This window comes from Ictalurus punctatus, chromosome 14 (genome assembly GCF_001660625.3).
Source record: "Ictalurus punctatus breed USDA103 chromosome 14, Coco_2.0, whole genome shotgun sequence".
Lineage (NCBI taxonomy): Eukaryota > Metazoa > Chordata > Actinopteri > Siluriformes > Ictaluridae > Ictalurus > Ictalurus punctatus.
This window is the reverse complement of record NC_030429.2, coordinates 20,596,188-20,608,267: the sequence shown is the minus strand read 5'-3', so window position 1 is coordinate 20,608,267 and position 12,080 is coordinate 20,596,188. Positions and strand designations below refer to the sequence as shown.

General features: G+C 38.7%; 1 protein-coding gene across 1 annotated transcript; it reads right to left on the bottom strand.

Moving 5' to 3' along the window:
* Positions 1–3,691: 3,691 nt before the first annotated feature.
* On the bottom strand, positions 3,692–11,922 carry ciao2a (cytosolic iron-sulfur assembly component 2A). Its single transcript, XM_017486206.3, has 5 exons — positions 11,677–11,922; positions 10,603–10,767; positions 6,371–6,420; positions 6,039–6,084; positions 3,692–5,009 (listed from the first exon to the last, which is right to left on the bottom strand). The coding sequence occupies exons 1-5, from the start codon at positions 11,786–11,788 to the stop codon at positions 4,909–4,911; spliced, it is 474 nt and encodes a 157-aa protein (XP_017341695.1). The 5' UTR covers positions 11,789–11,922; the 3' UTR covers positions 3,692–4,908.
* Between the last annotated feature and the right edge of the window lie 158 nt (positions 11,923–12,080).

Here is a 12,080-nt window from a genome sequence, read left to right as displayed (position 1 = left end):
TTGTTGCACATCACATATTTATGTTGTACAATTATTACTAGCACTGTCTAAAAGCTCTCATTTACTCCCATTAGGATCTGCGAGGGACTAGTTAATAAGATTTCCTTTTCCTTATTCAATTGCTATTCTGTATCGTTTGGTTTGATCTGTAATAATAGTCTTTAAACTGTAATAAAACATTTTAGAAAATCCTTCTGACTCGCAGGACACTGTTGAAACTATTAAAAATGTGGATAGATGGCTCACCATTCCTGTTGGCTCACTTGTTGCACAGCAACAAGCTTTAATTCAATTCCGTTTATTTAAATAGCACTAAGTTTTACAAAGCAGATTTACAGAAATCCAGATGTAGATTTCGGTCCCTGACGAGCAATCCAGAGGCAGCAGTGGTGAGGACAAAAACTGAGATGAGATGAAGAAGAAACTTTGAGAGGACCCAGACTCAAAAGGGAATTCATCCTTTTCCAGGTGGCACTAGATAGTTGGATTATAAGTTATTACTCTTCCACAGCTGAATAAAATACAGTTAAACAGTTCTGTGCGTTTAAAGGATCTTCATCATGAGCATGAGAGTCGTTTAGGGTTATAGAAGTTTTTTAGTTTCAAATCTCCTGTCTCCAAGTGATAGTATCCACTAAATAATGCGTGAGAGCTTTAGGGTGTCTGTATTGGACCATCCACAGAAATCTTTGCGGTATCCATTTGGGACTATCCTCAGCAGCAGTGACTGATTCTCAAAGGAAGGAAGCTGGAAGCAAAAGGGCATCAAGATGGGCTAAGTACCTTTGTTCTAATTGTTTAGCATCAAAACATCCCAAAACTCTCTACACCCTACTCATGAACCCTCAGATCTGCCCCTTTACCTAAGAGAAAATCTATTTAACAAAGAGCTTAACATTATAAACAGGATTTCAAACTACAGGCTGTCCCAAAAGTCTCCATTCATCAGTGGATGTTCGTAGATGTCCACTTTTTCTCGGTCGGTCCACATCACTTCCAGTCTTTTTGAATTTGTTCATAAGTTTGGCAGCTGTGTGTGGTGTGTGATGTGCTCGCCATGTTTTCTGTTAAAGTCTATCACAGCCTTGCGAAAGCTTCCCGATCCAGATATGAGAATGATTTCAGTACTTCTTCTTTTGTCAAAGGCATTCTTAAAGGATATCCAGAAAAAAATGATATATAATATATATAATCTGAAAACGTTTGGAAGACATTTTGCTAAAAAAAAAAAAAAAAAAAAAAAAAAAAAAAAGGGTTCCCCCATGTATAGAGACTTTCAGGACACCCTGAAGTATCTCAAACACTAGCTTTATGCTCCCTGTCTGCAGGAGTTTAGTCAATGGCTACTAGCACTAATGTAATTATACTATTCATGATAAGATTTAATTGTTTGGAGGGGGCACGGTGGCTTAGTGATTAGCATGACTGCCTCGCACCTCTGGGTTTGCACGTTGTCCCTGTGTTTCAGGGGTTTCCTCCAAGTACTCCAGTTTCCTCCCCCAGTCCGAAGACTTATGTTGTAGGCTGATTGGCATTTCCAAACTATCCATAGTGTGTGAATGTGTGTGTGATTGTGCCCTGTGATGGGTTGGCATCTTATCCAGGGTGTCCCCCACCTTGTGTCCAGAGTTCCCTGTGTAGGATAAGTGGTATGGAAAATGGATGATTGTAATCATTTTTGTGATTGCAATTATATAAGTTATATTTATACAAACAATGATATAATATATACTGTATTATATTTGCTTGTCCTGTAACAATTTAGGGACTGACGTCTTTGCAGACTCAACTAACATTTGTCTTAGAATCCAACGTCCAAGAAATTATTTCTACCTTGACTTCATAACAGCTTTTGAAATCACCATTAAAATTAGCCATGGACAATCCATTTTGTGAAATTAGAACAAAGCTCCATCCAGTTTAAACAGAGGTTCCAGACATGGCTGTCAGTTCAGTTCATCTCATCGTATGGTTGACTTTTTTTTCTGTGACTTTGACATTATCATAAGTTAATGAGGTTGATGGGTTGTTTGTTGTGATTTCTCTTGGTGAAGTGAACCTTCCCCATCCCCGTTTCTCTGTTTTAGTCAGGGTTTGAGTTCAGTGCAGCAATTATTCTCTAAGTCCCATCTGTCTGTATGAACTGTCAGAAACAGCAGTGCCTCTCTTTATCCTCCCTCACTCATCGGACTTTGAACTTTCATTCCACTGGCTCTTTTCAGATTTCAAGACTGTCAGTGAATTATGATTTCTCTACTTCTTTCTTAAATCTCATTATTTTTGTCTTTAGTAATTTACCATTGGAGAAATTGAGTACCATAATACTGTAGGTTCAACCAGCAAATACTCAAGTGTTCCAAAGCCAAGAAGACAAACAGTAAAGATTCTGAATAAGCGTCCGCCATCGCTCTGGGTCTTGTGTGTGTGTGTGTGTGTGTGTGTGTGTACACATGTGTTTCACTCTCAGGGTTCATCCCATTCACATTGTGTGACTGATTAAAGCTGGTGAAATCAATATGCTTCTGCATGTACTGTATGTGTGTGATTGTCTTGCTTAGTTATTGATTTGGTCAGTCCTCTTGAGCTGATAAATCAGGTAAATCAGGTGTATGTGTGTGTGCGTGTGCATATAAACGACACTGCTTTAAAAAAAAACAAAAAAAAAAAAACCAACCAGAGTACCTATGAATTGTACAAATGAAAAAATGAATATCCCATTTTCTTATCAATTTTTATGAGATAACGATAAATAAAAGATAGTTCCTATGGTGCATGCTTAAAAAATATAGAAACATTTAAGCCCAAAACGTGGCATTCTAGTGAAACGTTGTGTTACAGAACAAGAGATTTAAATAAAGGTGAGCATGTACTAATAATTAGCACCGGAGGCGACTATACAATTCTAATGTCTCAACTTTGGTAATTACATACATTGTCTGGAATTTACATTGAGCAAAAAGTAATATACATGCATTTAACCTTCACTGTGCCTAGTTCCATTGTTATTATAGGTTTCGCAGAAGGAAAAGTTAATTTGCATAAGTCTTTTCAAGGTAAAATGTCATGGGCATGAAGAAGTGGGCTTAATGAATTGGTAAGTGTTTCTTTTTTCTTTTTTTTAGTCTTAGCTTGCCTTTGAAGCTTCATAGATGTGGGACATGCTGTGCCTCTTTATCTCTATAAAACCAAAGGCAATTTGCCATGACATATGTTGTTTTTGAGAGCTTGATGTTTAGAAGAAAAAAAAAAAGACCTATAATGAAGTCTTGGCTGAAATAAAGTCTTACGAAGTATAGCAATTAAGCAAAACATAACCAACCCAAGCCTAAGTGGGCACCACCAAGTAAATATTTAAGTGACAGGACTTTGTCTTTCCACAGTCCACAGTTTTAGCAAACAACAACCTCGACTGATGTGTTCATGTATCAGAGGGTGGTTTACTGATTTGTAAAGCCAAACAGAAGAAATACCTTCTCTCTTTTTTTTTTTTTTTGTTTCCTGAGGGAGTGGGGAGGGGTTGTCTTTTGGCACTACAAGTCTCTGAAGCAACACACAATCCCATGACCATTTCACCATTTCATTCAGTGCAACTCACAGTTATGTATTGAGTAATATAGCCTTTTGCATTATTGTTCTGGGTCTGAAAACCTGTGATATAAAATAATGTATGTAAAATAATGCATGTACAAGATTTAAAACGCTGTAGTATGCTTTATTCTTGAAACCTTTTAAACAACTTTTTTTTTTTTACGATAACAAATATATTTACAAGTTATATAAAACAGGTTGAACAGAGATCAATAAGGAAGTTGATTTGATAAAATCAGAACTAGAGGTGGACGCCATGAAAGATGAGAGCTGACCCTAGAAATGGATAACAGGAAATTTCTCTCGGAGATGTACACAGACAGTAACAGCAAGCTATATAAAATTATGGCTGGGGAATTTCAATACTCGTGATACAATAAAGGCTGATGATGGTTAAGGATGATAACTGACTGGTTGGGAGGTTTACTCTGATCGCCGTCTGATAATAGGACAGAATATATTAAATAAAACTCAAATTCCCCATCAAGTTTTTAAATATTTGTTGAGACATCCTCAGACTGGAATTTTATAGTATTTCCACTACATGGTTTGATGAAATGCTGCTAAGAGAATCTGTCCATTTTCCATACCGCTTATCCTACAAAGGGTCACGGGAGAGCCTGGAGCCTATCCCGGGGAACTCGGGGCACAAGGAGGGGGGGGACACCCTCTTGGGTGGGGTGCAAACCCATCACAGGGCACAATGGTGCACACGCTCACACCCTACGGACAATTTGGAAACGCCGATCAGCCTACAACGGATGTCTTTGTACTGGGGGAGGAAACCGGAGTACCCAAAGGAAACCCCTGAAGCACGTGAACACACAAACTCTGTGTGGAAGGTGGAATTTGAATCCCCATCCGTGGAGGTGTGAGGCAAACGTGCTAACCTTTAAGCCACCATGCTGCCCGCTTAACAGAGGATTTATAAAAAAAAAAATTAAAAAAAAAAGACAAGTAAATTAAATGGTATTCAAGAAGTGCAGATTTATCCTCAACCCTGAATATAATCTTAACACTCCTGGGAAATTAAACCATCCACAGTTTAGTCTGCAGTCAAAACTCTCTGCCTGGCTTAACTCTCTGAAGAACTCTCTAAAAGACAGCGATCACTACAACACAGAGCTTACTGCTCTCTGATATTGATCGCGGTGTTGCCTTGTCAGCATAGTAATAGAAAAAGTCAACATTGCAGATCACTACCAATCAGCAGGACACTTATAATTCTGCACGTTTCTAAAAATACAGAGAAGTTTCACTACGTTTCAAGCCGTGGTTTTTAAACAAAATTGTGTAATGGACACTGTGTGAGATGAAGCTTTAGTCATCAGACTCAATAACACACTGCTCCACTATTTCCCGCAGGTTAGGGTTCTCCATCGCTGCCGCTACCCGCTCCTTATCGTTGATCTGTTTGTTAACTGCAAGAAAAAACAAGGCGCATGAATGAATTACATTAAAGCCACAGGCTCCAATGTCTTAACACATTCTCTCACAGTAAAATAAGGATTGAGAAGTGAGGAGGACAGATTTGTACATAAGTACATATTCACACATGCATAAATATACAATCTCTTCAAAAGAAAGGGATTACTTTATGTACTACAAAAAGTTACTTAGTTAGTTACAGTTATATTTACATAGCGCTTTTCTGGACACTTAAAGCTCTTTACATTGTGGCGGGGGGGTGTCTACTCAACCACCACTAGTGTGTAACATCCACCTGGATGATGCGACTGCGGCCATAGAGCGCCAGAACATCCACCACATACCAGCTATTAGTGGAGAGGAGAGAGTGATGTAGCCAATTCAGAGATGGAGCTTATTAAGGGGCCCTGATAGAGAAGGGTCAGTGGGGGAATTTCGCCAGGACACAGGTGGTATACCCCTACTCCTTTACGATAAGTGTTCCGGGATTTTTAATGACCACAGAGAGTCAGTATCTCGGTTTGACGTCTCATTGTAAATTTAGTAAAATAAAGTTTTTTGTTAAATTTTACAATATAGTGTCTCCGTCACTATACTGGGGCATTAGGCCGCACACAGACCACATGGTGAGCGCCCCCTGCTGGCCTCACTAATACTGTACCACTCCCAACAGCAACCTTAGTTTTCCCCAGTTTTCCAGGTACTAGCCAGGCTCGACCCTGCTTAGCTTCAGTGGGCCACCAGGTGAGAACTGCATATTGATATAGCTCTGGCTAAAAACAATTTTTCTGTATGTATTACTTTTTAAAACGCCAGTTCAACAGCTACTAGTCTAAGCCAGCATGAGTATTTTCTGTTCTCCAGCCACTTTCGGTTAAAGTTACAATAACTCATGTCAGCCTGGACCGACCCTGAATAATGTGATGTGATGTTAATTATAAAAGTCTAAAAGTCCAATTAAGAATTTTTAAGCACACTATTCAACTCCATTTCCTTGCATTTTTACACTGGTACACACTTACTGTCTTCCTCAGTTGAATGTGTTCCCTCCGTAATGTAAATTTCGAGCTGTGAACAGATAAACACAATAGAAAAACAATAAATGTGCATAATACTGGCTGTTAAAATGGAGCTTAAGCACTAGATGGACAATCCAATTTTGCACAGCTTTATTAACCATTTCTATTCCATCTCATTAAACACTCACAGCATGAAGCCATTACTGTAATGTCATTACAGAACGCTAAACATAGCATGAATCATATGAGCCCCTGGAATTAGTCTACATGATACTAGTTGAATTGAGATAATACCAAATAGAAATGTAAAGCTTTGAATCTGGATCAGTCTTTACCTTGTGCTTAAATGGAAGGCATCGCTGTAGTTTCACTTGTAAGCAGAGACCTGCAACACAAATCATTATAAAGAACCTAAACTGTTAATGTTGTCTGTCTAAAATAAAATGGCAGTTCAGCAGTTAAGGTTATGTGCTAGTAAAATGCTATAAATGTAAATCCCAGGGAAGAGCTTTAAAAAAAAAAAAAAAAAAAAAAAAAAAAAAAAAAAAAAAAAAAAAAAAAAAAAAAAAAAAGACACCACACAGGTGGGTGCTTTAGCTAGGCTCTGTTGTACTAAGAATAGCCCACTGCATTTTCAGGTCCTAGTTGAGGATTACTCAAGGACCCAACAGAAGTCTCTGGCAATCCTGGGACATGAACACAATCTTTGCTGCATTAGAACCTTCAAAGATAGAGAGAGCACACTGGTCATGTGATCATGTTTTTTCATGGACAGCCTGCTGCCATTAACAAAACTGGAATTGTCTGCCCTTGTGAAGTGCCCGATACCTCTGGATTGCTAGGACCAACATGTCTTTTTATTTTAACTGTTATGTAGCACCTCATCAGAAGCTTAAAAGTGACACCAGCCCCACATCTCTGCAATCTACAGTGCCCAAGACGGAGGCCGACTTTAGAGCTCGGTTTCCTGCTGGGTTTACCCTCCTGTCTCACCCTTACTGTAAACAAATGCTCGTGGTCTAATACTTAATAGACCTCCGGAGTTGCGGGTTCAAATCCTGCCTCTGCCCCATGTGATCGGAGCTTGCATGCTCTCCCTGTGCTTCAGGGATCTCCTCAGAATAGTCTGGTTTCCTCCCCCTGTCCTAAGACATGCGTTGTAGGCTGACTGGCATTTACAAAACTGTCTGTAGTGTGTGAATGTGTGTGCAATCGTGCTGTACGATGGGTTGGCACCCCTTCCAGGGTGTACCCCGCCTTGTGCCACGAATTCCCTGTGATAGGCTCCAGGCTGTGTAGGATTAAGTCAATGTTAAAGATTAATATAATTATAAATTATAATTAAGGAAATGTTTTAAGGAATTAGTCTAATTTCATGGCACATCCTCTGGATGCATATTCTGCGGATGCATATTCTGCATCCACAATACTGTAGGGCATAGTTTAAAAACAGCTGAAATGCAGTGCATACAGGATTACACAGAGGTTTTTATTTTATTTTTATTGTTGTGGACAAAAATGCTTGATTTTCAAAATTTGTGATGCAAGTTGATGAGTTTTTTGTGCTTTTCTTAAAAACTACTCGAATTGGAGAAATTACAATTGCACAAAATTTGCAATTTCACTACAACTTCTGCAGTGATGTTTGTTGGTAAATGAGACCTTTTAACTGTACTCATGTCCGACATGTGAATCAAAGAGGGCCTTGGCTGAATGCACGTTGTGATGGCAGATGGCGCTGTGGCGACGAACATGCACGAGCGGCTTCAAAGTGCGCACGTGCTTGAAATGCGCATCTACGTTAAGACTGTCAAGTGTTGCCAGCTGTCGGTAATTAAGAGAAGGGTGACTGGTTATTTAAACCCCTCGCGTTGCTGCGCACATCGCACGGTATTAAAGTAAAGAGTGTTTATGCCATGCCATAGTTGAGTGTGTTTATGCCATGCCTAGTTGGGAGTGTTCATGCCCAAGTTAAATGAGTGTTCTTACCTGAGTTAAATGAATGTTTCATACCTGAGTTAAGCTAGTGTTTCTAGGCATAGGCCTGTCCTAAGTTTTGTGCGTCATGTCTCATCCCGAGTTGAGGGAAAGGTTTTCCGTTGTAAGTCTTTAGCTTAAGTTCAAATAAAGACGTCACTCCTGCGCTTACTTCCTGTCTTGAGTCCTGTGTCGTAACAGTGGCATTGCAGGGGGTTCATGAGACCGTGATGGAAATGTCAATGTTGCATTAACTTAAATTTTAACAATATATATTTTTTTACAAGTAAAAAAAAAAAACTAAATGAATTAAAACCATTAATAATGTAGCATTTAAATGTGACCTCATAAATAAAAAGTGACAGAGGTTTGCTGCTTGGTTACTCATGGTTCATGTCATGAGTTTGTAGTTCTTTACCATGTAAGAGTTAAACGTAAATTACAGTAGTAGTTAGCTAAATCATTCACTGTCTCAAAAAGCGTCTTCATCTTTAGAACCCGTTAAAATCATTAAAAATGGGAAGCAAAAGAAAAACCACAAGAGGAGGAACATACAGGCTCAAGTTAGAGCTTCAAAGCAGGAAACGGTATATTTAACGTTTGGATTTACACGCAGGGTCAGTGACGAGGCCAAGGCCTTTCCCCAACTGTGTTTTCTAATGAAAGAAATGAATGTGTCGGCACAATTATATTTTTGTATACAACACAGTTTTCGAACATTTAATCATACACCTTCAGATCAAAAGGTTTCAAGATCATGAGAAACATTTCAGTCGAGTGTCCCAAAACTTTTGATCGGTAGTATATGTTTGACAAAAATATTGGTGTCTGCTTAATCTTTGACCACAAAATTATAATGGCCATTATTGGCTCACAAAAATAATAAAAGTCAGAGCAATACACCAACTCAACTGCATGGATTGCTCAATTGCCACATCAAACACTTCTCAATTTCATGAGTGAGTCATTTCTATAAATCCACTACAATGGTATTTTTGCATGATTTATATTACAGGAACCAAATGAACTAAAGCTAAAACTGTATTCCAAAAGGTTCCATGCTCCCTACAGACGTGTCTATGGAGTGTAATATAGGTCACCATTTGGAATTCAGCCTTTGGTTGAGTTTCCAGCTATAATTTTTTTTTTTTTTTTTTTTTTTTAAACAAAAACACTTACACTAGCATTTAGGTTGCATGTTTTGAGCTCATGAAGAGAGTAAAACAAATACACACCAAATTACAAGTATGTATGTTTGACTTTCCCCAGTGAAATGTACAGACAATAAAGCCATAATCTCCACCTGTCTCAGGATTCATTTAGTGAGAGTCATTCAGTTTAATCAGTCACAATTACTATTAAATAAACTGTATCTGTTATGCCAGGACACATAAGCATTGTAGTCTGGGGAAAACCCGCTGGATGCCTAAATTCTGGCAAATGGCAGAAAGAAAATCACTTTAAAATATTTAAAACAAAGAAAGTCAATGCTCAATATCTTAAATACCTAATATTCAAGATTCTGCACTATTTCTAGGTCTAAGCACCTAGAAATCTAAGCAGATGTCTGATACTGACCATGTTAACTGCTTTGTACAAAGGGTCAGATTTTCCTCATGTCTAATCTGCTCTATTGAAGCACGCGTTCTTACACGGGGAATGTCAGGCTTTCCCAACGACATAAATATAATCCTAATCAATGCAGTTTGTAATCAGAAATTGGCTGTCGAATTTGCCGTCATATCATCAAACTGACAAAAGCACTTATGTACTCTGTACAGACAACGGTTTTACCAGTCAAACAGAAATCACTGAATTCATCTGCGATCATTGCAGCACTTTTATCGGTTGAGTAGCGTTTACGTCATGTCAGGTGATAATACTAGAAAGAGTTCTGTAGTAGTGCTAGCTGATTGAAATGCTACAACTAAACGTTTTAAAATACACCCCCCCCCCAAAAAAAAATAAATAAAAAATAAATAAATAAATAAATAATCTATAATAGGATAATTGATTATTAAAATAATCCTTAGTTTCATCCTTAATTATTATGTCAATCTGAAAGCCTTAGAGAAGTCTATGTGAAGACTTAGTGAAGTGAATGTTCAAGCATTACAGGAGAGAAGACAAGGCTCTGTGCTAATGACTGGAATGTAGGGCTGGGTGAGATATATGGATATAATATTGCTAGAACACTTTTCTGAAATATTGTTGGTAAAGTGATGTATTTTTTTTAAATGTACATTTTTATTCATTGCAAATTAAATGGTACTGAATTTCTTCTTTGTTTTTGTAGGCATTAAAGAATAGTATCATTTACTATGAATGGTATCTGTTTATTTTACTACCTTTTTTGGACAGTTTGTTAGCTAAATTATATATATCGTGATGCGCATCGCGTATCGTAGAAATGTCCTCAAGTATCGTGATATGATATTTTTGTCATATCGCCCAGTCCTACTGGATCGTTGTGAGTTCAAGTCCCAAAATTGCCAAAGAGCCACTGCGGGGATACTACAACAGCGACGTGCTTCACTCGGATAACAGATTTCAGCCGTTAACTGAACATTTTCTTTATCTTTTCACCCACCTATCAGCGTGGCCAGAGAACAGTGTGGCACTGTAGGGGAGAACCTGATAATGATGAGGTACTCATCGTCTCCTAGGTCTTGAACTTCCACACATTTTTCAGTCACCACGTCCAGCTCCTCCAAAGTATTGGGTTTCTCCGGGTCCCGAATGGTGCGAATAACATCTAAAAAAAATAATAATAAATCAAATTCAAGGCCTTGACACTCACATACAAGACCTTGTCTAGAACAGCACCCCCTACCTTAAAACTCTCCTTAAGGCTTATGTTCCCTCACGCAATCTGCGATCGGTTAACGGCCGACGCTTAGTAGTGCCTACTCAGCGTGGCTCGAGGTCCCTTTCCAGAACCTTCACACTATCTGTCCCTCAGTGGTGGAATGAACTTCCAACCTCAATCCGGACCACAGAATCTGTCAGTACCTTCAAAAAAACTGCTAAAGACCCACCTCTTCCATGAGCACTTAACTAACCCATAAAACGAAGCCTACTCTGGATCTTACACCTCTACTCTGCACACTTTGCTTCTCTAGAACTCAATTATAAATCTTGTATAGTAGCACTACTTGTATTGTCCTCCGCTTGATATATCGCTTTGCTTGAATTTCCTCATTTGTAAGTCGCTTTGGATAAAAGCATCTGCTAAATGAATAAATGTAATGCAGATAAAGTAATTAATTCAAATATATCTTCTTTTACTGCTTTAGTGTATCAACCCACACACCGACATTTATCATGCAGTAATACTGTCCAGAGACTATAGTGCATTTAAGTAGGGTTAAGATGCTGGACTTCTGATCAGAAGGTTGTGTGTTCAAATCCCAGCACCACCAAGCTGCCCTTAAGCAAGGCCCTTAACCCTTATACACCTACTGCTGTAGAAATAAGCTGAATGTAAGTCGCTCTGGATAAGGGAGTCTACAAAATTCCATTATTTATTTATATTTACGGTTTCGAAGTAGCCAAAGTAAATTAAACAAACTTTACCAGTGAAGACTCCAACACTTCCTGGTTAATCAGTAAACGGTTCAGCACTGTTTCACTGTTAGCCGGTTAACCCTCCTGCCCCACTTACCATACACTTCTAAAGCCTTCTCCTCCATTTTTTGGGACCTCGGTACATTATTTACGCTAGAAAGTCTGGAAAGCTGAAAGACCTTATTTAAAACGCTGGAAATTATCTCCATTTTCTAAACGGCTCCATAATCGCGCTCTGTGACTTTGACACTGGAGAGTCAAGCTGCATTCGACTGTGCTGGTGGTGTCGTCTCAAAACACCTCCCTGTCCGCTAGATAAGCACACTTTATAGGCTACGACACAACGGAACACTAGAACACTAGCAGTCCAACAGGGAGCGATTTGGAATTCGACCTTAATAGTATTTACAGCCGTACCTTTCATTTCCGTATTTATATAAGGCTCGAGTAGATGATGACCGACTTGGAGGCGACAATAATAAAAACGAAAACATAAAAATA

Bases quoted from the DNA above. Each gene is read 5' to 3' on its own strand.
- ciao2a (XM_017486206.3), bottom strand. From the start codon at position 11,788: ATGGAGATAATTTCCAGCGTTTTAAATAAGGTCTTTCAGCTTTCCAGA. The intron at 10,768-11,676 runs GTAAGTGGGGCA...TATTTTTTTTAG, and splicing joins GAAGGCTTTAGAAGTGTATG to ATGTTATTCGCACCATTCGG. The intron at 5,010-6,038 runs GTAAGTGTGTAC...TTTTTCTTGCAG, and splicing joins ACATTCAACTGAGGAAGACA to TTAACAAACAGATCAACGAT.